Source organism: Thrips palmi, unplaced genomic scaffold (genome assembly GCF_012932325.1).
Source record: "Thrips palmi isolate BJ-2018 unplaced genomic scaffold, TpBJ-2018v1 HiC_scaffold_1, whole genome shotgun sequence".
NCBI classification, from domain to species: domain Eukaryota; kingdom Metazoa; phylum Arthropoda; class Insecta; order Thysanoptera; family Thripidae; genus Thrips; species Thrips palmi.
This window is the reverse complement of record NW_023144620.1, coordinates 4,880,334-4,906,930: the sequence shown is the minus strand read 5'-3', so window position 1 is coordinate 4,906,930 and position 26,597 is coordinate 4,880,334. Positions and strand designations below refer to the sequence as shown.

Sequence of the window (26,597 nt, the reverse complement as noted above, 5' to 3'; positions counted from 1 at the left end):
CATGCGCCAGTGCACCAGTTTGCTTACCTACAGCGCAGCGATTCCGATCCCTCTCTCTCTCTCGCACTCCAGAACCCGCCCCACCGGAGGAGTGCGAGAGAGACAGTGCGAACCCATCACCGCATACACCTGAGCAACAAGCAGCAGTCGTCCGATCCACCGCGATGCGATGCAATCGCTCGGGATATTGAAAGTTAAAACGTTCCGGTACTCGCCTTTGTTCTGTTTTTATTTTCTTTGTTGTCGTTTTTTTTTCGTCCACTTGCTGATGGATCCACGGCACGGAAAAAGAAAGGACAAAAAACAACACCCTGGACGATAATAACAGCGATAGCGGGTATTGATTTATTCTTTTCATACCGTCTCGCGCACTCGGTCGTCGCTAGTCCACTGCAGACAAACACACCAACACACACACACACACTCACACACACACACACACACACACGTGTACACTCACACACACACCCCGAGGGTTTGCTTTCATTGTTGCTGGCGTCACCCGTGCCGTCTTCGCGTCCTCGCCGTCTCCACGCATGCCTCCACGTCCAGCCCCGCCACGACGACGCTCTTTTTGTGTGACCCCGCTACAAATTACGACATCCCAAAAAAAAAAAAGAAAGAAAAACATCTTCCCACCAGACTTTTCCAGTGTTCAACTCCTTTCTGTTGGCAGTGCCGCAACAGGCATAACAGTGATGTGTATCGCACCCGCGTCATACTTTCGCACTTTCTTTTTTTCTGTTTTCGCTGCGCGCGTGTTTTAGACAGGTGTTGTGTTTGCGCCGGGGTGTGTCCCGGAGCCTCCAGGCCGCTCCAGGCGGGCGGGGCGGGGATAGGGGGGCGTGTGTGCCGTATCAGCTTGCACACGCGCACGCGCGCACAACATTCCACCTGAGATGTAACAGGGCGTCACTACGACGCGGCGCCGCGCGGTGACAGTGTGGTGACACATGCACGCCTAGCTCGCTGCGCGGTGGTCTACTTCGCCTTCGGGAACACCCCTCCCCCACACCGCATGGCAGGCTGGCTCGCTCCTTGTCCTGTCCATTCACACAATCAGGCGGCCAAGACGCGGCCCTCACCAGCCAGGCCGTCGACCTGGGCAAACTCCTACACGCACGCCTCTACAGTGTACAGGCAAATGCCGCGTGACAACCGCGGCACCCCACCTAGGCTAAAGTTACGCCCCTTCTTCGCACTCACACAACACCCTCACACAACACACACAAAACACACACACACACGTCATCCGACCGCAAAAGAGCAAACTAGTGCTTGACGGCCCTCAAGCCTCACACCGTACAGCAAGACTGATTCCGAGAGTCGTTCGCTCTGTCTCTCTCGCACTCACGGCGCGTCCCCGACAGGTGCGAGAGAGACGGAAGTGACCCTCGGAATCGGTCTGCAGGGCGGCGGCGCTGCGCCGGCAGCGCTCCTGGCGGCCGCTCCTGCAAGCCCCGCCCCGCCCCGCCCCGCCCCGCCCGCCCCGCCCCGCCCCGCCCCGCCCCGCCCCGCCCCGCCTCGCCCCACTGGGCCGGGCCGGGCCGTGCTGGGCCCGGTGGCCGCGCCGCGCCCCGCTGCGCCGCCAGTCGTTCCAACGGCGTGCCGCGTGCCTGTCGCGAGGCTGGCCTGGCTGGCCGCCCCACAGCCGCAGCCCCGCGGCCCCGCACCGGGTGGAGCCGAGCAGCGCGTCGTCGCTCGTGTTGCGCGCGTGTGTGTATGTGTGCGTGTGTGTGTGTGTGTGAGTGCGCGAGGTTCTCGTCGCGTCGGGTGCGTCGGGCTGCTTGTCGTACCTTGTGCGCACTCCGCTGCGAGACTCGTGGTTGTCACACTGCTCAGCCTGTCACTGTCAAGGCGACCAAACTTAAATATTTAATTTTGCTATCTATTTTTATTATTTTTCATATGGACAGAGAAGGAAAATTTGTGCAAAAGAAAACTAAACTTCAAAAATTCAACTTTGAAGTTTTGCGATCGAGTGTATCACTTTTCATACCCAGCCATTTAGCAGATGCTAACACCAAAACTCGCAAAAGATGGGGGTCTACAGGTCCATGCCTCAGCGGCAGTCGCGACCCCTGCCGCTTAATTTTCCAAGTTCGCCGTTTTTATTTCCACTTTATTTTTTCGGTGGGGCCACGAAGTCGTCTCGGCCGTCCATCCCACATCGCGCTGATCCGGCACTTCCCCGCGCGGTGGCCACCAACTTCAGGACGCGCGCTTACTTTGTCGTCCCGGGCCGTAGCGCCCGCCCGAAAGGACCTTTTTAGGGTGGATGCACTGCGGGACTTATCTTCGCAGCATTGCTTAATGTAACAGGGCTGCCACCTCCAGCGTAAACTTCTTGCGAAAAAGAAAGGGTTGTGTCTTGACTTTTGCAGAACTAAGACGACGAAAAGATTCGTTTTCCCCCACTGGTTGCGTTGGTGCGTCTGCGGCGAAGAAAGCGGCGTGAGAGTGCGGCGGCGGTGGCGGGGACGGCGGGGCAAGAATTTGGAAGTTGTACACGGATGTGCAAATGGAGCTGGGACTCGGGGGCAGGCCGGGGCAGGTCCCGGGGGGCGGGGGGTTGTTTGGGTAGCGGGAAGGGGGTTGTTTGGGCAGCCCGCCCCGCGGGGGCGGCGGGGACGGCCGGTTGTTAGGGCCGGGATTGTCCGCGGGAAAAAGTGGCGGGGGAAGGGGGCGGGGTTGAACCCAACCCCGCACGAGGACACCATCCTGGGGACTAGTTGCCGTAATTTATCCCATTTTGCACGACGGCATGCGCGGCAACGCGGCCAACAGCCCCGCGGGACGAGCGGACATGACAAGGGGCCGCGTCCGGTCCTTCCCTGGCCCGGCCCGGTCCGCGTTTGGCAGCCGGCTGAGATACAGGCCCAATTCCGAGCCGGCCGACTCGCCGTAAATCACGCTCTCTCCGTCCCTCTGCTGGGCCGCGGGGCCACGCCGCTACGCATCCGAGGCTTGAGGCAGGGCGTGGCAGGGCGCGGCAGGGCGTGGGGCCTACACTGCGGGCCGGGGCGCGCCGGGCCGACGGCCTAACTCTGCTAAATGTCGTGTCGGCGGGGCGGCGGCCCTATGTTAACACGGCGCCCTTCTTGCGCCCTACACCCTTCGCCTTCTTCCGGACGCCCCCCTGCAGGCCCTTCCAGCCCTTGCGCCTCTCCAGTCGGCGGGCACAGCGGTGCGTAGCTCGGTGATGTGAGCCGGCTGCAGGGAACCCCCTTTGGTTCTCCTCACGTCGGTATTGTGCCAGCCAAACCAGTCGAACAACAGCAGAGAAAAAGTGAAAGAGTCATCCACGCGTGAAGGGTGGTCTGTCGCGTGGCCCTCGGAGGCGTGGCATTGGTTCAGGGCGTGTGAACGCACCAAGCCCCCCGCAGCCCTTTGAGTACCGAGTGCCTGGGGCATCCATCCCTAGGGTACCCCGTCCCTGGAGCGTCCCATTTCTGGGCAGCCTGGCCGCCGACCCAGCCAAAGGCTTCATCCGCGGCCCGGGCCGGCCAAACACCACCGTCTGAATATTCAGATGCACCGCAGCCAGCGAGCCAGCCCCCACCCCCTCGGTACTCATTCCCGCAAATGCCGCCGCCGCCGCCCCGCCCGGGGATTGAACCCGTCTGCTTTTTGTTCCGTTTTTCCTCCTCCTCTGAAACTCAAAGCGCCGCCGTTCGCCCTTATATATTTCCTGTTCCGCGGACCTGCATTTAATCGAATGCCGCCCCCTCGAGACGAGGAGCGGCTCGCCACGGCGCGGCGCCCTGCCTTTGAGGCTGGCCCCGCAGCAGGTTCAGCCCGCCGACCGACCCATCGCGGACCCCAGCCTACCCGTCCAACCCCGACCCTTACCTGCACGGACAGGTCACTGCCCTGACCCCCGACCCACCCCTACCACACTGCGGCCCCGAGTCAGTGAGAAAGCCAAGGCCGCGGAGGTTCCATGCGAACTGGACTGTAACGAGTTATTGGGGCTGGAGGGCTGGGACTGGACCGAAAGGATTTGGCTATCTCCCATATCGGGCATATATGCGTCTGTGTGTTTGTGTATGTGTGATTTTGTTGTTGTTGTCGCGTTTGCGTGAGTGGGGCTGTGTACCAGGGGATCGACGTCATCAACACACGTGGTCACACATTGACATTTGCAAACTACTTTCTAAACATCCGCGTATGACGTTTTGTTGGTGGGGTGCGCACGTTAATGTGTGTGAGCGTACGTGTGTGTGTGTGAGTGTTCGCGCGAGTCGAAATAATTATCGCGCAGTGTGCTGGCAGGCCCCTGGCAGGCCCCTGCGGCAGGCCGTCCGCGGCCCGCGGCAAATGAAATCCAGTGCGAGGTGCGCCACGCCACGCCTCCAGTCTGTCTGTCTGTCTGTCTGTCTGCCTGTCTGTCTGTCTGTCTGTCTGCGTTGGCGGCTGACGAGACACTGCGACTTCCCTCCGCGAGACAGCGCGGCAACAACAGCCACCGAAACGTTTCATCCCCCGAGGGCTGCTCGCCGAGTCGTGGCCCCTCCCCCTTCTCCTCCTTCTCCTCCTTCTTCGAGGCCCCGCCACTCGCCTGCGAGGGAAGTCAGTGCTGGCAGGACTTGCCGACCTCGGCACTCATTCGCTTAAAACGCCCTGAAATCGACGTGCACTTATTTTTCCTCTTGCAAATTCAGTTACAATAAAAGAAAAACATGCTCATTTTCTACATGAATCAAAATTTTTTATTGTTTGTGTAAATACGGAGGCCCTTTCCAACAAATAGCGGAGCAGCTTATGAAATTTTTAAAAAATGACGCGCGGTTGAGTTATTATTCCTGATGAGATTGCCTCCGAGTCGTTGCGAGTGTCACGCCGCCGTCTAGCCTCTTGATGGAGGGCGCGCCCGCACGCCACGGAATGGAATCATTAGCGCGCGCGCGTGTGTGTAGGTGTGACGTGTGGGTGTGACGGGGGCGAGAGTGTGTGCGTGACGGCGGGGGTGAATGTACACCTGTTGACCCACTTCCATGCAGGTCGCAAACTTTTCGCGTGTCGTCCACCCGCGCCTCTCTGGACGGGCTTGTCTGAGTGTGTGTGTGTGTGGGGGGGGGGGGGTATATAGATGACGCCGCGGCAGACACCCTCCGTCTTCCAGTGCGTCAGTGAGACAGAAAGAGCGAGCGGCCTCGCGAAGGCCGTCTCCAGCGAGCCAGCTGCGTGGAGCTCCTCGCGCGGACGCTCAATTTCTGTGCCAGTGGGACGCACAGTCGTCTGATACGTTCACGGAGTTATTTCATTTTCTTTTTGGACCGGGCCGCGCGTCTCTTCGAAAAGTTTGCAGCCGTAATCCCTGAGGGCGGCAGTGTCTGCCCCGCCTCGGCGCCGCACTTGGCACTGCAGACTGATTCCGAGAGTCGTTTTCGTCGCTCCGTCTCTCTCGCGCCGATACGGGGCGCTCTACGAGTGCGAGAGGGACAGGGCGACGAGAAGGACTCTCAGTCTGCTGGCAGCGGGATAAGGTGGAAGTTGGTGCGGGCGTGAGGGCCGTGCGGGCCGCCGGCAGGAAGGCTGCAAGGCGGGGCGGCTGGGGGATGGCCCTCCGGACCGGATTATCAGGCAGCCAGTCTATGGAAACGAAAATTAATTATTAATCCGAGAAGGCGAGGCTGGCCAGGCCAGCCAGGCCGGCGGGGCAAGTCCGCCTCATCGGCCCGCAGATAATGCGCACCCTTCCCTTTGGCTGGACGACTTGGACGCCGAGGTCGTTACGGCCAGGAAGGAAGGCGCCGCTTTTTTCGGTTCCGCCCCGCGAGCCGCGCGATTAGTGAAGAGTGAAAACACTGGAAATAATGAAAGTGATACAAGCCGGCGCCATCTTCAAAAGTTTCCTTTTGTTTTTGTTTATCTCTGATGGGCGTGCCACCGTTGGACTGACTAACCCACAAAGGCCCGCTATCGCGACGGGGGCGAGTCACTGTAAAGTTGTTGCACGTTGACGGCAGGCTGACAGAGTGGCGGTAGGACTCCCGGTAGGACTCCCGGTAGGACTCCCGGTAGGACGGCATGTGTTCCAACTGCAGCGAGTGCTGCCAACGCAAGCACGGCAAGGGGGACAACGACACCGACTCCGAGGCCGAGGCGGACGTCTCTGGTGAGTACGTGTGCAGTGACCTGCGAGCGACCTGCAAGCGACCTCGCTGGTGTGCAGGTGTCAGGGGGCGGCAGTGCATCCGCCCGACCGCGTTTTCGACAGCCCAGTGCCCCGGCTTCCACATGGTGCCCTGCTTGCAGCAGCGAGCCTGCAGGGGCCGCCTAGCCAGGACGGCGTGGGCTCGTCCGAGAAGCTCCTCGGGGAACGCTTTTCCAAAGAAGTAGGCCGGGTTTGTTGTCCTGGCCTGTGAATTTTTCACATCTCCTCAGTAGCCATTTACCAACCGCGCGCCGCCACGCCCTGACCCAGTGACAGCGAGCCCACCTAGGCCCCTGGATGCGTCCCCACCCCCTCACCACTCACACACACTCACTTAGGAACGTACTTCGCCAAGCACAGCAGCAGTGGAACCACCCTCCCAAGAGGCTCTAGTTTACCGGGCTGTAACCCACATCTGCTGCGTGTGTGTAAAGTGCCCGATAATGTTTGTGTGTGTAATGGGTGGCCGTGCAGGTGGCGGTGGCCTGCAGAGCCTGCAGCGGTCGGGACGGAAGTATCCCAATAAGCCAATTACTGGCCGTGGTGCGCGCCACGCGGCGCAACGCACACCCCACGACAATCAATAAAAAGGGTTCGCCCCAGCGGGACCCTCCGCGGGTCCCCCTTGGGGCCCACCCCTGCGGGAGCCCTGCCGGTAGCCCTCGGGGTGGCCGGTCGTACACACTGTGGTAATCGCATCGGTGCTTGGCTTGCACTACGGCGCTGCCGCTCTGCGCTACACGGGGTGGCACTGGGAGCGTACGCGGGGCGCCGAAGAAACCCCTGAGGCGTCCACTGAACGACGGGGAGGGGCTGGGGGCCGAAAAGTGCAGTGGAACACCGGTCAGTCAAGTGCAAAGACTTGCAGCGCGGTTCAGAAGACAAGCAGACTGTCCCAGGGAGTTTACCTGTAACGGACCTTCAGCATCGCCTTGTTTGTAATACGCCACCGGGATGAATGCATACCAACCAACATGAAAGGGTGAAACGATATGGTAATTTGTGTCGGTGGGATGCGTGATGTATTCCTGACGTTTGTAGCAGGGACCTCTCCGCTTCCGCGTGTACCCATCAAAACTGCGGCCGTGTGTGTGCATGCGTGTGTGTGCGTGCGGCTGACGCTGAGCCTTGACCCCGTGTCACGTGGAAGGGGCGTAGTGGCGGCGCACGTGCTGCGAGCCCCACGGTTTCGCGGAACAGCGCTGCCCAGCAGAATCCAGCACAAACGATCCGAAAAGGGTCACCGGGGCCACCGCCAAAGCTGAGTCGTATAACGCAAAGAAGTCGTCCAAGTGTAAGCTCGCGCGTGTGTGTGCGTGTGTTTGTGCATGCATGGGCGGGGTCCCCGGAGCGGAATCGATATTTCGGCGTGCACGCCGTTTCACTCCTCATGGAGCGGGGATCAGGTAAAGGTGATCTGAAAATGGAAAAGTTCACATACATGTAAAAGGAAGTACTTTATTTCCCTTTCAAGTATAAAGGTATGCAGCATCAATGAAATTTCCTAATTTAAAACACGAAGTATTCAATTGCAATACATTCCCTGCACCGGCTACATGTACACACACGCACACACGTGGAGCACAGAAAGTCGGCCATTTTGTCTCTGTAGGTGTTGTTAGGTAGGCCTCTCGCATCCCAGCGGCATACATTGTTTAGCACTTGACGGTCACGTATTCCCCTCCCCCTCTCCCTCTGGACCCTCGCCTCCAGGAAGGGTGTAGTCCACGTCGGTAGCAACACAAGACGGGGACTAAGTGCCAGGCGTTACCTGTGCCTCCTCCCATCTGTGGCCTTAGGACCGCCAGCTGAAAGACACAAATATCCTCCACTTGACCAGCTATGGACAGAGTTCATTGGGCGCAGAGGTTCCTTCGGCGTTTCACTGGCAGAAGAACAAGTTGATTAAACCGCATAATCTAATTTGGATCCACGTAACGAGTGGGAAAAAGACAGCGACCGAAATGACCCTCAGTCCGCAGGTGCTGGCCCCACCCACTTCCTGCGTCCTCCAGCGTCGGCAGTCTGTGACGGTGCGTGTGTGCGTCGGTGTGGGTGCGGCTGCTCCAAGTTATTCATGACTGACCTGCAGTGAGTCGTTCTTCGGCGTCACACCCACACCTGGGCGGCGCCCGGCCTTGCCTCCAAGACGCGGAGAAGGCGGAGCTTGCCATCAAATGATTGTTTTGCTTCGCGCCGTGTTCCAGGGTTGTGTGTGACGGTCATGGCGACTCGGCTGAAGCAATTACCCCGCCAGTGTGCCAGGCTACTGGGTCGCGAAATGTCTGGCTCACCAGGTCCGGTTCGCACTGGTCAAAGTTTCCGCGGTTGGAAGGAAAGCCGGGGTCTGGTCCCGAGGAGAAGGGGCCTTTCGGTTCGACAGAGGACGGAAACCGTCCGGCTCAGCCGCCGATTGGTTTTGGCTAGTTGGTTAGGCACGCCCCTCTGCCCTGCTCGGCCGGGCCTGCAGCCCGACTGCACCACCCAGTGGCAGGTCCCGGTCCGGCCAGGCCACGCCAGTCTGGCGTTAAGAGTGGGGTTCAGCCCCTGTTAGCGTCCCTGTCATCCAACGCTGCCTTTCGCAACTCCAGCCGCCAGCACAGCTTCCTCGAAGCCCGGTCGATCTGGGGCATAATGCACGTCTCGGTGAACACGTATTGCTGTGTGACCTCAAAACTTCCATCCGAAAATTAATTTGTACCTTATAGATGTTTCATCTTTTTTCGTATTGTGGAGAAAATGTCCACGATAATGCGTTAGTGCAGCCTTTCACCGAAAGGCATCCGGAGCGTGGCAGAGCCGGTTGCGGTTGCGCACCAGGTGGGCCCGATAACGTTCGGCCTGCTAGAAGATGAGTACGTGTTCCAGCTCAGCCACGTCACCAACAGGTGCCGGAGCCCCTCTGCGTTCGGATGAATATTTGATGGAGATGGCGATAGCCAAAGTTGGCCGGGCGGGCTGCCTCACCCCGTCGACGAGGAGTCTTTGTGACCCTGCAGCCTGCGGCCAGCCCTCTTTAGCCTGTTTCAACAATATTGACCGGATCTGCCGGTGCCACCTGCACAAACAGGGTGGGCCATCGACCGCCGCTCCAGCTATCGGCATCAGCAAAAATCAGGGGGTAAACAACTTTGAACGGTGTTGTTGCTGGCGGCAATGTGGGGCAGAAGGTTGTTGCGCCTTCACTGAGGGTTTCGAGTTGAGGGCTGCCAAGGTGCGCAGAAAGATGGGGCTCAGGCAGACGGCCAATCGTATGCAAATTCTCCTGGGACGCCGCGTCTGGAGCACTCTAACTGGCTCGGCGGGCCGCGGTGCCGCGGTGCCAGTGGCTCTAGAAGCTCTAGAAGCAGCAGGTCTGTGCCGGGGGCCGTCTCGCTGGGCCGCAGGGACTGCTGCAAATGCGGCAGGCGAACACAGAGCGACAAGACGGCGTTGTCGCTGCTAAAGACCCCGTCCGACGGTCCTCTCGGCGGCAGTGCAGCACAAAACGTAAAAACAGAAGAGGAGCGGCACGCAGACGAGCGCTAAGAACAGCAAACCGTCGTCTGCGGCCTCGGGTGAGGCACGCTGATCCCCTGATCCCCGGCATAATGAACAGCCTCGGGGAATAAAAATGAGTGGTCTCTTTCTCTCCCTCTGTTTCTCGGAATGCCCCGCTCCGCTCGCTCCCTTCCCTTTCTCACTCAGCAGCACCCCGACGGTCTCCGACCGAACAAAACCAATTCTAGTTCTACCGGGGCGGACGTTTTCCCTTCCCTGCCAGTTTTATTCCTTGAATCAATATCGCGTTCGGCAAAAATGTCGTTCTTTTTGTGAACGCCGAGGGCAAGAACTAATGTCTCTGCGTGCGCGGCCCAGCCTGCCGCGCCCCACGAACCCCCCTCTGTGTGCAGACGATTAGTCCTGGGATCCCTGCTAGCGGGAGTGCCACCCCTCCGGGCTGCAGGCGTCCAGGACCTCCAGGACCGCGTCGCCGAGGCCGCCTGGGGCTTGTGTGCAATGCACCTGCAGTGCTTGTCTTGCACTTCATTCCTGCCATCCCAGCTCTTTGTGTGCTTCCTACCCCACTCTCCGGTTTGTTCCCATTTCGCCAAAGTGCCGGCAAGAGACCCGCGGAACGCCGCTCGGCTAACCCGAGTGACGATCGGTAGCTCCGGAGGACAGGCAGGAGCAGTGTGCTGCCTCGGCAGCCTCCGCCCCCTTCTCGCCTGGCGTCACGTTTTTCGATTCGTCCCACGAGGAAAACGCGGCGCCATTAAAACAGCGACCCGGTCTAGCCTCGCGTGAATTCCGGCTGGCCGCGCCGCCGACCGGCTCCGAGACTCGTGTTCGTCTCTCTCGCGCCCAAGCGGCACGCCCAGTGAATGCGAGAGAGACAGACTCTCAGGCTGCCGCCGTGCCGCTTCACCCGCCTGGCGATGCCTTCCGCCGCGCTGCGTCCGGCTCCAATCGGCGCGCGTTGTGCCAAACAGCAGAGTCCGTCTCTCTCGCGTTCATCAGGCGCGCCGTGTTGGCGTGGCCGAGAGACAGGGCGAGAACGGCTCGCCGAATCCTTGTTTTGGCGGCGTCCAGACTTAATCGGGGGCGAGGCAAAACGACGAGCGGGGCACTCGTTGGGCCGTGCTTGTGCCGGACAGGCTGGCCAACTGCATCGAGTCAGGGTGGCAACCGCTCCACTGCTGGAGTCTCCAGCTCCGGTCGCTAATGAGTCCGGGAGGCCTGCCGCCGGTCTTCAAGTCACGGCGAGAGAGACAGGCCGACGGCAACGCCATGACCGTCCAGCTTGACTTTCCAATCAGTCGCCTCGGCTTCGACCTGCACGGAGCGGAGTCTGCGAGGGCTGGCTCTCTTCGCCCTCGCTGACTGATGAGGCCGGCTGGTGCAGTCTCTGTTTGCTCAACCCCATTCAGCTCGCTGGAGGCCGCCAGCGCCGAGGGCAGTGTGTGTGCCGTGGTGTGCCCCCAGCGGCGCAGGCGGAGCGGCAAAACAAATACTTTTTGAATTGGCGCGCCGGCTGATTAGTAGGGGCGCTTCACACCGGGCGCTTCACACTGTGCCGACGATGTGCGCCGCAGCGTCGAGCGTACTGCGGCTTCGGCCTTCGGCTGGCTGCCCTTAGGGAATCTCGCTGCCGGAAGCACACCCAAACTTTATCCAGGAACAACACTGAAAATGCCCTCTCACCCCGGGCGGGACAAACACCCGCAAAGTTATGCGTGGCGTCCACCTTGGAAATTTATACACTACCCGCTGGTTGTTACAGGGGTAGGAGAGGGAGGGGGCTGGTCTTCATAACGTTGCAGGGAGCGGCCTTTCCGAGGCCTGCGTTGTGGGCCCTGCAACGCCTTTCTCCTCTCCTTTTCCCCCACCCTTCCGTTTGAACAGGACTGCACCCTGGCGGCCCAGAGGCCTGCTCTTCTTTTATGCATATCCAACTTGCCGTGTCATGTCCCTTCCCTCCAACTTCCATTTTTGTCCTGCCGACCAATTTGCGTCGTTGCCGGCCGAACGGCAGACGCCGAGGAGGCCTGCATTTCGGCGAGGTGGCCCGGCGCGGGTCTGGGATCCCTGATGCACTGCGGGGAGATGGGATGTTAATGAGGAAATTGGCTGCGGAGTCTAGAGGAGCCTGGAGAGGCGGCCTAGGGAAGCCTGCACCAAGCGACGGAGGGAATCTGCAACCGAGTTTCCCTAAGCTGACTTGAGCGGCAATCAACACGCGAATAAGCGCAGCACAATAGTCTCCAGCACTATGCAATATTCAGAGGCTGGCTGAATGCAGAGACAACGACCAGATAAGCTGCCGTGGATACATAGCGGGTCTTTGCTAAAACCGTTTCTGTGTTTTTGTTGCAGAGGAGGAATGGGGCGTCGGAGGCAAAGGGCGGGGGCCCGGAGACCTGGGAGGTAAGTGGACTGCGCTGTGCAGCGCTAACGAGGCACTGCCCTGTATTTTATTATTTCATCTTTTCGGAAAGCGGCGTCATTGTGCTATCCCGCTCCGCCATGCGCTTCCGTATTGTGCGATTGTGCGGCAGCTCGGTGGCCCTGCGCGCACTGGCCAGAGAAATATAGCAGTGGCTGCTGCGCGTTTTCTACTTGCTTGTTCGCACTAGGCGCCAACGCTCGCTTGTAACTTTACTCCTTGCGCTGCGTCCGTGTTTCCCGTTGGGGAGCCGCGGGGTCGGACTCGCGAAGATCCTATTTCATGACGGCAGTGTACCGCCGCGCCCCTGGTTGCCCTGGCAACCCCTGGCCGGGCCGGGCCCACTCCTAGGCTGCCGCGCAAAATACCCGGTCCTGCGCGAACATCGCCGCGAGAGGAAGAATTGCCATTTCCAGAGGCAAATCGAACGCCGTGCTCCCCGTCTGGCTGGGCTGGGTCTCCTCCGGTCTCCTCTTTTTCTCCTCCCCCTTCTTGCTGCCGGCTGTGATCGTGGGGCTGCCGTACAGCACGTCGCCTTCAGGTGGCCAGCACAGTGGGCCAGAAGACCGGCAGCCAAAAATCCAGACGCGTTTTGAGCTGCAGAGTCGCTAAGCAGGACTCGAACCAAGCGTTTGACCCCACCAATGGATTGGCGCCACCGGTCTTCTGACCCACAGTGTCACTGCCAGCAGCCGTCAGAAGGCATCCCACTTGTTCGGCCAGCGTGTTGCCTCCACTGTAATGCGAAATTAGCCGCCGCTCGTTCATCTCCCGGCCAATCTTCCTTACCTGCTGCGTTCCTTGCCGGCCCACTGTAAGCCCCGTCGGAGTCGGAACGCCGACCCGCGCCGCAAAGTGGGCTCAAAGTATTCTCGCAGCAGCAGGCGATGTTCCGGCCCAAACTTACGGCAACTAAATTTAAGAGCGAGGTACACGAAGCGCGCTTTCGGTCTGCGCGAGGTGCGCCTTCCGCGGAATGACACCGAACTCAACAAACGAGCGTCGTCCTCCACTCCACCCCTATGCCTTTCGCCTTTCCCCCGATTCCGAGAAGTCGTGCAATTAGGGGCCCGAAGGCCCTCATCCCGGGTCGCTCTCTCTCGCACCCGAACGGGGCGCCCCGCGAGTGCGAGCGAGAGCGGTGCTCACTGCTCGCCGTCTCGCTCGTCTCGCCCGCAGCCAGGAGCGAATACCACCCGCCCCATTAACTTTGTTGGGCGGGAAAAACGGTGGAGCTGTCTTCGACATCGAGATGGCGGGCCCGCCCGGCGCCCGGGCTGCTGGCTTGTTGCTCGCGGCGCAGCGGGGCGGGGCGGGGCGGGGCGGGGCGGGGCGGGCGGGGTGCGCCACTTTCGCGGAGCAAGGCATGGGGTGGGGTGGGGCCCTGGCAAAAAGTCGGATAACGTTTCCAACGTGACCGCGGTGCTCTGCCACCACAGCTTGACCCTCCTCGACCCCTAGTCTGCTGTCTAGAGCGCCCCTTGGCGGTTTCCCCAGACTTCCCCTTCCTCCGTCCATCCACTTCCCCGGCGTTCCCGCGGCATTCCGCGATCGAGCCGTCGGCCCACTTTCGACACCCTGACCGTCGCCGTGCCTGGGGTGTCCGGGGGTGTCGAGCCCGTTGAACCTCTCGACGTGAACGCGATGCGACGCCGCGACGCCTCGACCCGTCTCGACTCGGCGCCGCGACGCGGCCCTGGTTCGCGCGGCGCCCGCGCAGATGGCGCGCCACGCGGCACACCCGGCGAGGGGTGGGCCGCCGTGCCGTGGGCCGCCGTGGCGCGGGGTAGCGACGCCGTGCCCGCGCGCACGCCGCCGAGGGAAGGAGTATCCGCAAAGAGGTGGTTGAACTCGGCCGGAACAGCGGAGCAGCCCCCGGCCGGTGGTCGCTCCGTCAACAGCCCGAGACTCTCAGTGTAATTGTTTATTTCTGTTTTGAGAGGGCGGCGCTGTGCGGCAACCAGAAGCATTTCCTCTTTTGAATAGCCGCCCGCTGTCAAACCGACTTTCGAGAGGGGATTTCAAAGCGCGTCCCGGGGCTAGCTCTGTCACGCCAAAGTCGCGAAACAACACAAACAGCAAGTGACTGGCCTCGCAGCGGCCGGCAGCGTTGAGGTTGGGTCGGTCGGCCGCAGGGGTGGGTGTGTGCATGTGTGGGTGGGGCTAGGTGGGGCCAGTGCTGCCAACGCTCCGCGGGGTGGCACGGGGTGCCTTGGGGTTGGCCGCCCTGCGTCAAAGTGTCTGCCTCGTGCTCAGTGCCGCCGCTCCTCGGCCAGCCAGCGCAGAGCCCCGCAGAGCAGCGCAGAGCAGCGCAGAGCCGGCGCAGCGCGCGCAGTGTCGATCTCTGCCGGAGAGTCAACGAACTCGAGTCGCTATTGATTAATTTCCTCGCCGGGAAGGCTGGGAAGGGGAGGCCTGCCTGCCGGGCTGCCTGCCGGGGCGCCGCGTGGCCGCGTGGCTGGCGAAGGGCAGGGCAGTGCCTGCTAGTGCCGCTGTTTTGGGAGTAGGGAGTACGCACCCAGCGCGAGGCCGGTTCGCACCACGGCTCTGCGCTCCGCTCCGCTCGCTCGACTCGCTCGACTCGCTCGACTCGCTCGACTCGCTCGCTCCGTCCGCGCCGCTCCCGTCTGCCGGGTCGTCCCTCGTCGCCCTCGGTCGCCGCGGTGGTGGCGGTGCGTGCCGCGTGCCCGCGCGCTGCCCGCCCCTGCGCGTCGTGGATGTGGAGTGCTCGCCGGAGTCTGAAACGACGCTAGGATTACGTCCTCAACCAATGGCTGGGCCACATCCTCCCTGGATGGTGAGTGAGTGCAGTGCGGTGCCAACACACTGCAGGGCCGGAATCTCGTGCACTACGAGACCAAGGCTCATTTTGCTAACGAACAAATAAGTCGGGAAATAAAATTTTACGACGCATCTTTCTTGTACTCGTCACCAACTAGGTGCGTGCCAATCTGGGCCGGCACTCGTTCTCACTTCTTTCATGTAGATTCGATGTACTCGCTCGTTTCCTCTTACAAGAGCACCGTGTTGCCTCGCCGTGAAGTGTTCGCGATCGCGTTTTCCAGTGTGTGTCCGTCGTGCGTTGAGAGCTTTTCCCGAATCAGCTGGCCTAACCCCAACCCCTCCCCACGGGCCGCTCCTCCCCGGCCGGCCCCACCCAGCCCCGCCCTGCCTGACCCGTCGTATCTTCACAGTGAGGGTGGAGCTCGCTCAGCGGGGACCCTGTCGCATGTAAAGAAAGTGGTGACTCACTCGCGCTGCGTCCTCGGGCGAATTTCTGGAATACGACCAGAACGACAGGAAGGTTGTTGTTGTTGGAATGAGGTCACAGCGGCGCGTCTATTTCCTTATCTGCTCCGAGACGCTAGCCCAGCCCCGCCCCCTGGCGCGCCCTGGCGTCGTCGCGGCCGTCCTGGCTGCGGACGGACATCTGCCAGTCGATCTTGACGATCGATAGTATTGGCCTCGCCGCCAATCAATAGCCTTTGGCTGCCGTTGGCCTGATGCAAGTCCTTGCAGTGGAGCGTCGCCCCGCCGGCATTGCATTACATTTGCCGCGGAGATACGTCTTCCATCGGCTCCGCTCTGCAAAACGCGTCGAGAAAAAACAGACACCCGCGGTGGTGGTACTCGAACTCGTGCCGGGGCGGTGCGTCGGTGCCCCTTCCTCGAGGCGCCTGGCCCGCCTCGCCCCGCCGGGCTTGGCTTATCCCACACTGCATTATGCATCGCGACCCGGTCTGATTTCCAAGCAGACGGCGGCGTGCTTGTCGGCGCGCGGCACGGCCAGACCGAGGCGAGACCGAGGCGAGACCTCGCCGCCCGGCTCGGCCCGGCCGGGGAGGGATGACGAGGATGACGGGGAGGCTCATCTCTAATTTGGCTTGGCGCCCCGTGCTCCGTGCCACTGCGACTCCACTCCGCCGGACGGTCGGCCGCCGCAGTAGTTAGCGAACTGGCCAGCCCTTTGGGGGAGGCTCCCGGCCTCTGTCTGTCTGTCTGTCTTACTGTCTGTCTGTTTGTCTGTCTATCTGTCTGCGAGCGCGTGTGTCGTCCTCGTCCTCTCATCGCTCATTACCGGCCAATCTAGTTCCAATTTGGCCGTTTCGCCGGGAATCGAGTTTTCGTGTCGCGCGGGGCCGACGGGGCACGGGGCCGACGGGGCCCCCGACATGGGCCGGGGTGGCGGCGTGGCGACGCGTGGCAAAGCGGGGAGTATGTGGTGCCGCCCGCCCTCTGGCCTGGCCTGGTCCTCTGGAGGGAGAGAGAGGGGAGGTTCGCGCCGCCGAGCGCCACCCTCGAGGCACCCCGGACCGCTCTCACTCCAAGTTGTTTGTCGTCGCGGCGGGCCGACGGGCACCCTCCAGCAGCCTCCAGCAGCCCAACGCCCCCGGCGGCCTGGAGCGAGCATGGCCAGTCGCTGGGTGGAGTCTCCAGCGCGTCTCCAGCGTCGGTTCAAACGAGGCCGCGGCCCAATTAGCGCCGAGAAGCACCTGCTGGTCCAAAACAGTCTCTCTCGCACTCACGGGGCGCCCCGCGTCGGTGCGAGAGAGAGAGCTGTTCGGAATCCCGAAAGCGCGCTCCACTGGCCAGGGACTCCATTTCTGGCTGATGTGTGGAGCAGGTGCGGGCATGCCGCGTTCCAGTTGGACAATCTCCGCAGTGATTGTCTGCGACTGCCAAGCCGTCGGGCCGTCAGGGCTGTGACGGCCCGAAGGCTGTGCATCGTGAGTGTGTGTGTGTGCCAGTGTGTGTGCGCGCCGCGTGTGCCCCAGGCCAGCGCCCCCGGGGCCCAGTGTGTGCTGTGTGCCACTGTGTGCCACTGTGTGCCACTGTGTGCCGTGCGCGGAGCCCCCGCGAGCCCCGGCCAGGCCATAGTCGTCGCTCCCCCCCCCCTTTTCTTGCAGACTCGCGTTGTTCTCACGGCCGGGCCCTAACGAGTTGGGGGTGGAAACTTCTCCGGCCGCGGTGGACAAAGTCCGAGCCGAACCTTGTTTGAACTGCCGGTGGGCCTCGCCGCCCCGCGCCGCCCTGTCGGGGTCGTCGGGGTCGTCGCGCCGCCGGCCGCGGGTCATCTCGCGGTGCCCGAACTCATAACTCGAGTTTTTAAAGCGGCGCGAGAGAGACGCGGCGACAGCCCACGGTTCGGAATCGCCTTCCAGCCACTCACGGCCGTGACAAAGGAGTGCGTCCAAGCCCCTCATGAGGCCGTGCTGGCCGTGCCGCGCGACGAGCAGCGAGTCTTCGTGGGCCCGGCGGCCCCGAGGCCCTTTGCTCCTTACCTCCCTCAGTCTCTGCTTCTCTGTCTCTCCGCCCGGTGGGACGTGTTAGCGCGCGCCATTGTGTGCGCCGCGAAGAGGGACTGGGACTGCTTTGAGGCGACGACGACCGCCGCGCACTTCTCTCTACCCTTGACCGTCGGCCGCTCTCTTCGAGGCTCTCCTTGCGAGGCCCGGGGTGGGGCTTCCCTCGCTTGACAGTGGGGTCACGGACGGCGGGGCCATTGGGCAGCTCTTTGTTGGTGTGTCGTTGTGTCGCTTTGCTGGCCGTCGTGTCCGTGCCTCCCGGCCGTCGAGGCCGCCACTTCGCCGTTGTGTTTCGCGGCCCCGATCGGGCCGATGGGGCCCCGCGCGCCCCGCATCGACGTCACTTGTCCGCCGCGTCACTCGGCGCCCCGCCGCCCCTTCCGCATTATCGCGGCTCGCGTGCTTCATCACGTTCCAGTGTGGCTGCACTATATTTTTTAGTGCTTTTCTTTTGTTTTATTTGCCCGCTTTTTTTTTCGTCTCCGCCTTCACTGCTGGTGGCTGGATAGTCGCGTGCGTGACAGCGGCGCACGTTATGGTCCTCGGGGCGGGGTGGGGGAGCGGCTCTGAGGGTGGACGGGGCGGGGCGGGGCGGGGCGGGGCGGGGCGGGGCGGGGCGGGGCGGGGCGGAGGGCGCGGCGCCCCGGATCCACCCCAACGTCCGCCCGGAGGCCTAAAAGAGCACGAGCCACATGCGCACGGCTTTTCTTGCAGCTCATGCGTGTGTGTGTGTGTGTGTGTGTGTGTGTGTGTGTGCGTGAGTGCGTGTGCATGTGTGTGTGTGCGTCCTCTTAGAGCCCCGCGGCACGCGCGTTCACGGCGGTGACCCGGTCGGGGCGTGGCGGGGCGTGGCGTGGCGTGCCCAGGGCGTGCGGCAGGCCATGGTGGCGTGCGGGAACCCCTTCAAGGGAGCCCCTTCAAGGGACTGCAAGGGACAAGGACGGAGTGCTACACCATCGTTACACTCGCCCCGAACAAGGGGCTCCCACCCCCTCACCCTGCCCCGCCCACTGCGTCTTCCAAATCGGCGGACGGCCTACACTGATATTGCGTGACAAAATTGGTCCTCGGATGTTTCATATTTCCGCAGTGGAGTGGCTCAGCCGGTGCGCAAACAGCTTGTACCTCCACCAGAAAAAGCCTTCCGTCTTCTTTATCCGGTTCTATTGACGTGGACGGGCGGCGACCCTCGCTGCCCTGGGCTGCCCTTTACACGCCGCGAAGCTTGCTCGCTCGCATCGCCGTGGCTGCCGGACCCTCCAGGACCCACACTGTAGGAGGCTGGGTCGCCTGGCAACATACCGCCAAATGTAGCAAGGGGATGCGAGGCCCGGCACGGCAAGGCCGCCGTAAAGGTTAATGGACTGCCAAGTTGGTATTTTAGTATGGAGACGGGATTTACGAAGCGGACGTAAGTGGAAAGCCGGGTCCGGAGGGAAGACGCGCAAACGCTCCGCGGATTCAGTTATTCGTGAATCGGGGCGCCGCGGCGGGGTGGGAGCACTGGGGGTCGCGAGACGAAAATGAAGAATTCGGCGGAAATGGAGGCTGGCGGGCCAACTGACGAGGGGGAGAGGAGGGCGGAGTCATTAGCTAGCGCTAGGAAAGAGGAAAGTCGATGGAGTCGAGTCATTGGTCTAGTTGTCTAGTTTTGTGCGGCGCCGTCCGTGTTGCATGGGTGGACGCCCTCGCGGACGGACGGGCTTGGCATACGCGGGAAGTGACTGTGCCGCCTGGGTTACCTCAGCCCCGCCTCGCACAGCTCGCACAGCTTCGCACATGGCCGGGCCGCGGACCGGCGCGCCGAATTTAAAACGCGTATAAACCAGCCGCAGGAATGCACGGTGCGGCCCGGCACGGCAAAAGGCTTTTTTCGCGTCGGTCTGGCCGAAGCGTGAATCCTCTCCTTTCCTTTTTCTTTCTCCTCCCTCGTTCGGCACTTCTCTCTCGTGGTGTTTGCGCTGTCTCTTTCTCTCTCTCTCCCTCCCGAAAACGAAAACTAGACGAGTAAAACGGGCCGTAATGTAATTGAAAGCCCCGGTCGCATCGACCGCGTTTTTAAAAAACCTTTTTTTTCCGCGCGGGGAAAATTAGCGAGCATAAACCCCGCCAGATTTGGAGTCGCGATTTTTGTCCGACCCACCCGCAGCGCGGGGCGCATCGCCCCCGGCGAATGGGGCCGGGGGAGGCTTTGGCGCGCCTTGCCGGGGCACCCCAATGGGGCACCCTAAGGGCACCCCGCGGACGTACGCCTGCAAGACTCCGCGCCGCTCTGCCGCTCTGCGCGTGTCCCGAGCGCTTAGCTCCGGCTTCGGCAAGGATTTGGAGGGCAGGCGGGGCAGGGCCTTACGGGGCAGGGCCTTACGGGGCAGGGCCTCACGGGGCGGGGCGTCGGGGCCACGGGAAGGACACCCGACACACTCCACGTCCTGGATGGGCTTCCCCGCCCCGCTAGCCACGCCGACAGCCTGCCGCCCCCCGCCTTCCCTTCACACAACTCTCAGTCGCCTGCATCTGCCGCCTCCTATATACGTTCAAGGTGGGGAGAGGGGGGGCTCGGAGGCACACTGTAATCGGCTCCCCCTCCCCTCCGCTTTCTTCCTGGAAATCAAGGACATGGCGTTATATGAATCCGTGTGCCGGCTGCTTTGCGCGCGGCGTCTGCTATTTCTTTGCGTGAAGGCGTCGCCGGGCGTCGCGTCGTCCTCCCTTCTTTTTGCGGTGTCGCCGCGCGTGCTTGCTCTCGTTCCCTCAAGCCGGGCCGCCCGGCCGCCACGCTCGGAGGTCCTCGACGCTCTCATCACCCTGAAAGCGGAAAGGACGAAGGGCGCGTGACTAGCACGGCAGTGTTCACAAAAAAAAGTAATAACGACCGAAGATGTCATGCCAGAGGGCCGCCCTTAAACCGAAGGGTGCCGAAAACAGAACAGTGTAGCTGTGGAAGAAGGAAATATCGAATTTTGTAACGTCGCCGCTGTTTTTTGGCGCCAAGTAAGGCAGCGGGGCAGCCGGGGATCCACATCGCGCGGAGGGGATTCAAAGTTTTTGCGATAACGGGGGCCTGCCTGCTCGCCCCTCCCCCCACCCCTCCTCAAATACCCGCCCCCCACACCCCCTTTCCTCCTCCAGCTTCTTCCATAATTCATCTTCTCATCATGGGATTCCGTGAACGTTAACGCCGAGGGTGTGTTCCTGTTTCCCCGCATTGACCCGTGATCGCAGCTTTCAAATTTCAAATGAGGCATTTTTCTGACGGAATTGGAGAGTGTCCAGCCTGTGGCAAGGCGCTTCTTGAATGGAGGCAGCACTCGACTTGGTTGTGGCAACCCGTGTGCATTATGCACGCCCCGTGTTTTCGGGCTGCGCGGCCTGCCTTACCTGGGGCTTTCGAGCAAACAAGTCTGTAATGACTCCGCCAGGCTTTGCCAGGCTTTGCCAGGCTTTGCCAGGCTTTGCCAGGCTTAGCCACACGCACAAAGATACACACACTCGCGCGCCTGCGCGGCTTAATGCATTTTTGACCACGCCACTTCCCCAGCCTCCCTGGATCTTTTGATTGGTTAAGGCATGTGCAGTGGACAAATAGGGGTCTCTGAAAAGACAGCGGCTCGGTGGCGTAGCCAATCAAGAGCCTCGCCTTCGAGTCTCCCGCCAAAAAGCAGCCGCCTCATTGGCTGGAAGCGGGGCGCGGGGACGGTCGGCTTGCTGCTCCAGTTCCGGGCGGCGTTCCGGGCGGCGTCTTGAGCGGCGCCCCGGCAGGCTCGACCAGCTCCACGCCCTCCACGGCCTGCACCGCGCGGCGCCGCCCGTCGCCGAGCTGCACGGCCCACCCACACCCCACTCGGCGCCGCCACCCGCCGCCGCACCCTGATGGGCACCGGGGAGCGGGGCGGGGCGGAGGGCGTGTCCACGCTGACTTGAGTTTCCTTGCCAGGGTCGATTTCTCGCTGTTTTTCCGAGCAGGAAAACAACCGCGCGTGCTTGGCCACGCTCCGCGCCGTCCGTCCGCCGCGCGGTGACGTCATGCGGTTCCGCTGTGCTCGTAATTTTCGAGTTAACATGGGGCCTGGCCTGCTGGTTGGGCGTGGCCAAATCGAAAGCGTGAGTGTAAACACAGGTCTGGCTCGTTTCGTTTCTGCGTGCGGAGCGATGGGCCGACAGGCCAGACGGAGACAGACCGAAGAAGCGCGGGTGTGAAGAGACGCGAGCAGCCCCCAGCCAGCAACGCGCGGCACCCACACACACACACACGCAGCGAGCCCTAATCTCGGGTCAGGTTTAAATCCTCTTACCGCCAGTCAGTCCAGCCCGTCCAGCTGGCCGTCGTTCCGTCCGGCTCGCCGCGGCCCGGCCAATGTTTTATGAGGGATTACGCGGCGCGTTTGAGGACGCATGAAAAACCCGGTGCAGGTGTCTGCAACAAAGTGGGCGTGCGGTGCGCGGTTTTCGGCCAATTGTGAGATGTTCGCCTTCGTTCGTGTTTTAGCCGTCCGAGTGGCCGGATCGAGTATCGTCTAAATGAGGGAGAAAATCTATTTTCATTAATTTTTTGGACGGTGTGTCAAAAAGAGTGATGACTCGCGAGTCCAACAGCGGCCGCCTGACATTTCAGAGGCCTGGCCTCCCTCGTCGGGGGATTTCGGGCTGTGCAGGCCTGCGGCGATGGCTGCGGGGCCGCCGGGTCGAACTGCTCGCCGCCGCCAACAAGACCACCACGACCGGCGAGGCGCCACGGCGCCGCCGACGCCAGAGGTCTCGCCCAGGATATAAGAGGCGCGGAAAAAATGCTCATAAAAATGCATGAAAGCCTGCGGACTTTTGGTCGCTGGAATGCGGGAGGCGGCGTGCTGGAGGCGGCGTCTGGGGGCGGCGGGCTAGAGGACGTGACGTCACTGCAACAATTAGCAGTGGTGCCAAAAGCGCCCCAGTGCGAAGCAGTGCGAAGCAGTGCGAAGCGCGAAGCCGTGCTGGGGCGGCGCCGCGCGCTGTCGTTGTCGTGGCCAAGCTGGCCAAGCCGGCCAAGCCTGGCGGGCTGCCCAACGGTCTGCCAGCGCACCGCGCAGGGTTGCCTACACTGCCTACGCCCGGCCTGCCGTCGGAAACGGGCCGTCGCAGCGACGCCGTCAAAGTCGCCGTTAACCAGGAACTAGGCCAGTGGCTGGGGTTGGGTGTCTCGGGGAAGAAACGCGCCACGCCCTGTTGTAAACGTTTGTTTGCTCGGCCTGTTCCGCGTTCCGCGCTTGGCGTCGGGGAGGCCGTCGCCCGGTAGACGGCAGACGCCGTCCGCGGCCTCGTTGCCGTGCTCCCCGTCGACCTCTGTACCGCCAGCCTGTTCGCGGAGGGGCAGTGACGCCGGAGTACAGCCCGAGGGTCCCACGGCGAGACAGCGAGCCGCTCTGGACTGGCTGTCCGGGGTGATTCTGGTCACCCTATCTTGCCGTGTTTACCCTCCCCGGTCCCCGATTCGGCAGGATGGCGTCGTCACTCCGTCTCGCTCGCACTGTGGTGCGTCACGAGAGGGACGGAGCGCCGAAGGGGTCCTTCGGAGCAAGGCAGGAAGCGCGAGTCACGCCACCGAATTGTGTATTTGTTTTGCTCATGCTGTTGTTGCTTTGTTGCAGGGCCCCCCGGGGGCAGCGTCCGGGGGGACGAGGAGATGAGGCGGGGCGGGGGGCGGGGCGGCCGCAGGGACGACCCCCGGCGGCACACGCTGGGCGGCGACCAGCACCCCCACCCCCCGCAGGGCGGCACGCTGTCCAGGAGCATGGACCTCGAGGTGAGTACACCAGACGGCCCTCGCGTTTGCATCTCGTGTCCGGAAACGTTTTCATTGTGCGCGAAATGTCCCTTCGCCGGTCGCCAACCTCCCCAACCGGAAATCCCGTCCTCTGGGTCCCTGCTTCCGGTTGCTATCGCGCGGGCGCTGCGCTCCGAGCCTGGAGCGCCCGGCGGGGTAGCCTGCCCGCGGTGCAGCCGTGCGCGGCGGGCCTGCCTTAAGCACGGCGCCCCGCTCCGGAGAGTTCCTCGTCGGCCACCTATCTGGCCGCTCTCGAGCCGCGCGGTGGCGGTCTCGGAGCAGCACAAGCACAGCACGCAGCCACGACTCTTGACCTTCGCCTCCCCCAGCACGCGGCACGCTGCAGAGCGCCAGCGGCGCCAGCAGCGCCCCCGGCAGGCCTATTCCTAGCGCGCCTTGGAGTTCCTTTGATGCTGCGCGCTGCGGGTGGACCCTGCAGGCCGATTCCGCGCAGTGCCCTCGTCGCTCTGTCTCTCTCACTCTCCCTTGGCGGCCCCGAGGGGTGCGAGAGAGACAAAGCGACAAGCACAGCTCGTAAGGCTGGAATGGTGGAGGCAACGCTATCGGTTCGTTTCGTTTGACGCGCCGCACTGCGACGTTCGGCGTGTTGAGGGAAGCGTGCCTTCCGCCTTGTGCCTTCCGCGAGGCGGCACACTGTGACACTGTGACACTCGCAGCGTCGCGAGGAATAGTCTCCGCGTGCCACTCTGGTTGCCACTCTGCTAGTTCCTCCCGACGGCCGCGCGTCGCGCATACATTCGCCTGTTTTCTCTCTCAAATTGGTTTCGGCCCGACCCGACCCGACGCGATCCACTTCCCGGAATGCCCCGGCAATGCGACTCTCCGGACGACGGCGACGCGCCGGAACGCCGAGGCCCCCGCGGCCCCACAGCCCCGCCGCCCCGGGACAGCAAAGAAGGGGGCCCCTTGGGGGGAGGGGGCGTCGAGTCGGGGCGCCGCGGATCTGAAGGAAGCGCAGACCGACGAGCAGTGCGGCGCGGCGTAGCATGGCGTAGCATGGCGGAGGGGGAGGCTTTTAGTGGAAGCGCCCGCTATGGCATTTGGGCATTTGGTCGCTAGACGCACTTTCCCAGAGGCCCCCTCGCGCTAACCACACACCCCCTGCCCCCCACGCGCGGGCCACGGGGGTGCTGGTGCCGGGGTGTGCCAGGTTTATGACTGCGTTTTGCATAAGGACGTGTACCGCGGTAGTGCGTAGGGCCGCGTGGTGCGTGCCACCCCCACCCCCTGCTCCCCCACCCCCGCCCCCGGCCCTCTGCTCACGCTGTTTCTGTCTCTTATTCCGACCTACGCGTTTGATATAGCGCCAGTGCGAAAGCAAACAATTTCACTTTTCCCTCCCCCCATTTTTTTTCGGTGTGTGTGTGTGTGTGTGTGTGTGTGTGCGTGTGTGTGTGCGCGTGTTATTGTTCTCTGTGAGCCAGTGGGTGAACGCGCGCAACACGCAGGGACTACATATCACGGCGCCGTGCTCTCTGCTTTCGGAGAGCGGCGAGCGGGGAGCGCGCGGGCCTCCCCCCTCCCCCATCCACCACCAGAGGCTCTCATCCTCCACGGTCCGGGCCGGGCCTGCCGGGCCGCCAAATTGGGCCCGTTTTGTTGCTTCCTCTGGACTAGTCGACGACTGCGGACGGATGATGATGGTTTCGCGTGGCCGGAGCAGTCGGCCGCTCTGCCGCTCCGCCGCTCGACGCACGCAGCACAATTGTAGCCAATTTGCAGTGGACGGGCATCCTTTTCTCTCTGTGTGTCTCGCGCTCTCCCCCTCCCATCTTTATCCCTTTACTCCGCCGCGGGGGAGGACCAGGACCAGGGTGGACCTTCCTGAGGGCACACCACTGTACTCGCAGGCAGGAGAAAGCGGCGGCCCACTTTGGGCTCGAGTTTCATTGGTCGCGCACCGTGAGTGTGTGTGTGTCTGTGTGTGAGTGAGAGCGAGTGGCGAATTGCCGATGAAAGCCATGGTGCACGGAGGGGAGAGGGTGGTGCTGGAAAGTGTCAACCCGAGGGGACAAAAAAAAATGCAGTGGCTTCGTGACTTGGTCCCGGCCGCTCCAACTGCCGTGACAACTAGTTTGCATAATGATGCGTATTAATTTGGGAAATTCTGCGGCCGGAAAGTTGAGAGTGCTGTTGCCTGCCTGCCTGGCTGGCTGCCTGCCTGGCTGCCTGGCGGCCCCGCGGGTGTGATGCCGCCCTGTCTGTGCCACTGCGCTGCGTCAGTGTGTCCCGCTGCGCTGCTACCACAACTTTGAACACCCCTCCTCCTTTCTCTCACACTCTCCTTCTCTCTCCTTCCCTCTCTCCCAGGCCGCCTTTTCTCTAATCCTGTTGGCCAGTTTGCGTCAAGGTTCTGTACGAGGAAGGGGATGTAAGGTTAGTTTAGTCCCAGCGTGGCGGGGTGCGGTGGGGCGGGGCGGGGCGTGTGGCGTCTGCTGAGCTCAGCTTACACCCTCAGACCGCCCCGAGTTGGGGGGGGGGAGTTCAGCGAAGGGTCCGGCGAGTAAGTAAAAAGAGTTGGGGACCGCCAGCAGACCGCAGGCATGCGACCCCGATCCATTTCACAATGATTCCTTCGGACGATGCAAACACGAGGTCGGCCACGGACTTCTAAACTGCCATAGCTTCATTTCAACTGATCAACATTAACGTTCTGTTCGATGCTGTGTTTTGTGTGATTAACGTTTGCTCGACTAATCCCTTCTTCTCTGTTCTGTCCGCCTTCCCGCAGATGAGTGCCAAGCAGCGGAAAAAGGTGAGTGGCCCCATTTCGCTTTTCGGAATGCATAATGATATTGTTGCGCTGTTGTGGTTGGCGTCGGCGCGGCGCGGCGCGGCTCGGCTGTGCAAAGCGCTTCATTCGGCGCGTGAAATGAGAAGGGCTTGCGCCTCGGCAGCCTCGGCTTGCATTTGCATACCAAATTGGGCTTCCTGTTGAATGCTGCCGCTTGGCCTGCCTCTGTCTCCGCTCCGCCTGCGCCTCGTCCTGTTCGATAAATCGATTTCTCGATTGGAAAAGCATGATCGAGCCGTTGGACCGACCAGCCAACCACGGGGCACGACCCGAGCCCCCCGAGCAGCGCCCTGCTAACGCAGCCTGTTGTCTCTCTCTGCCCCGCAGTCGCCCATGGCCCGCGGCTACCCGCCGCCCTCCAACGCCATGCTGTTCGACGACGACCCCGGCATCATGTCCGAGGTGGAGACCGCCTCCACCGGCTTCCACCGCGGCGGCAAGCAGCGCTCCTCGCTGCCAGTGGTGCGGACGCCGAGCAAGACCTTGGAGCGGCCCCTGGGTGAGTCTCGCGGCGCCGCAGTGGAGTGGAGTGCGCCTGGGAGGTGGGCAGCCCAACGCGCAGCCTGCGCCTGGAGGCCTGGAGCGGTGAGGCG

The 26,597-nt window shown here is 62.3% G+C and overlaps 1 protein-coding gene across 20 annotated transcripts in view; it reads left to right on the top strand.

Annotated features, from left to right (window-relative positions):
* LOC117642323 (coiled-coil domain-containing protein AGAP005037) overlaps positions 1-26,597 on the top strand; it is a 113,880-nt gene that overhangs the window by 26,930 nt on the left and 60,353 nt on the right. For 18 of the 20 annotated variants that reach the window (XM_034380468.1, XM_034380410.1, XM_034380551.1 and 15 more), the window contains 4 exons: positions 12,017-12,067; positions 23,014-23,168; positions 25,942-25,965; positions 26,332-26,503. In XM_034380468.1, coding sequence (XP_034236359.1) covers positions 12,017-12,067; positions 23,014-23,168; positions 25,942-25,965; positions 26,332-26,503 — 402 coding nt within the window. Of the gene's footprint in view, positions 1-6,018; positions 6,122-12,016; positions 12,068-23,013; positions 23,169-25,941; positions 25,966-26,331; positions 26,504-26,597 lie in introns of those variants that run through there. The other 2 variants (XM_034380512.1, XM_034380562.1) reach the window with 2 other exon arrangements.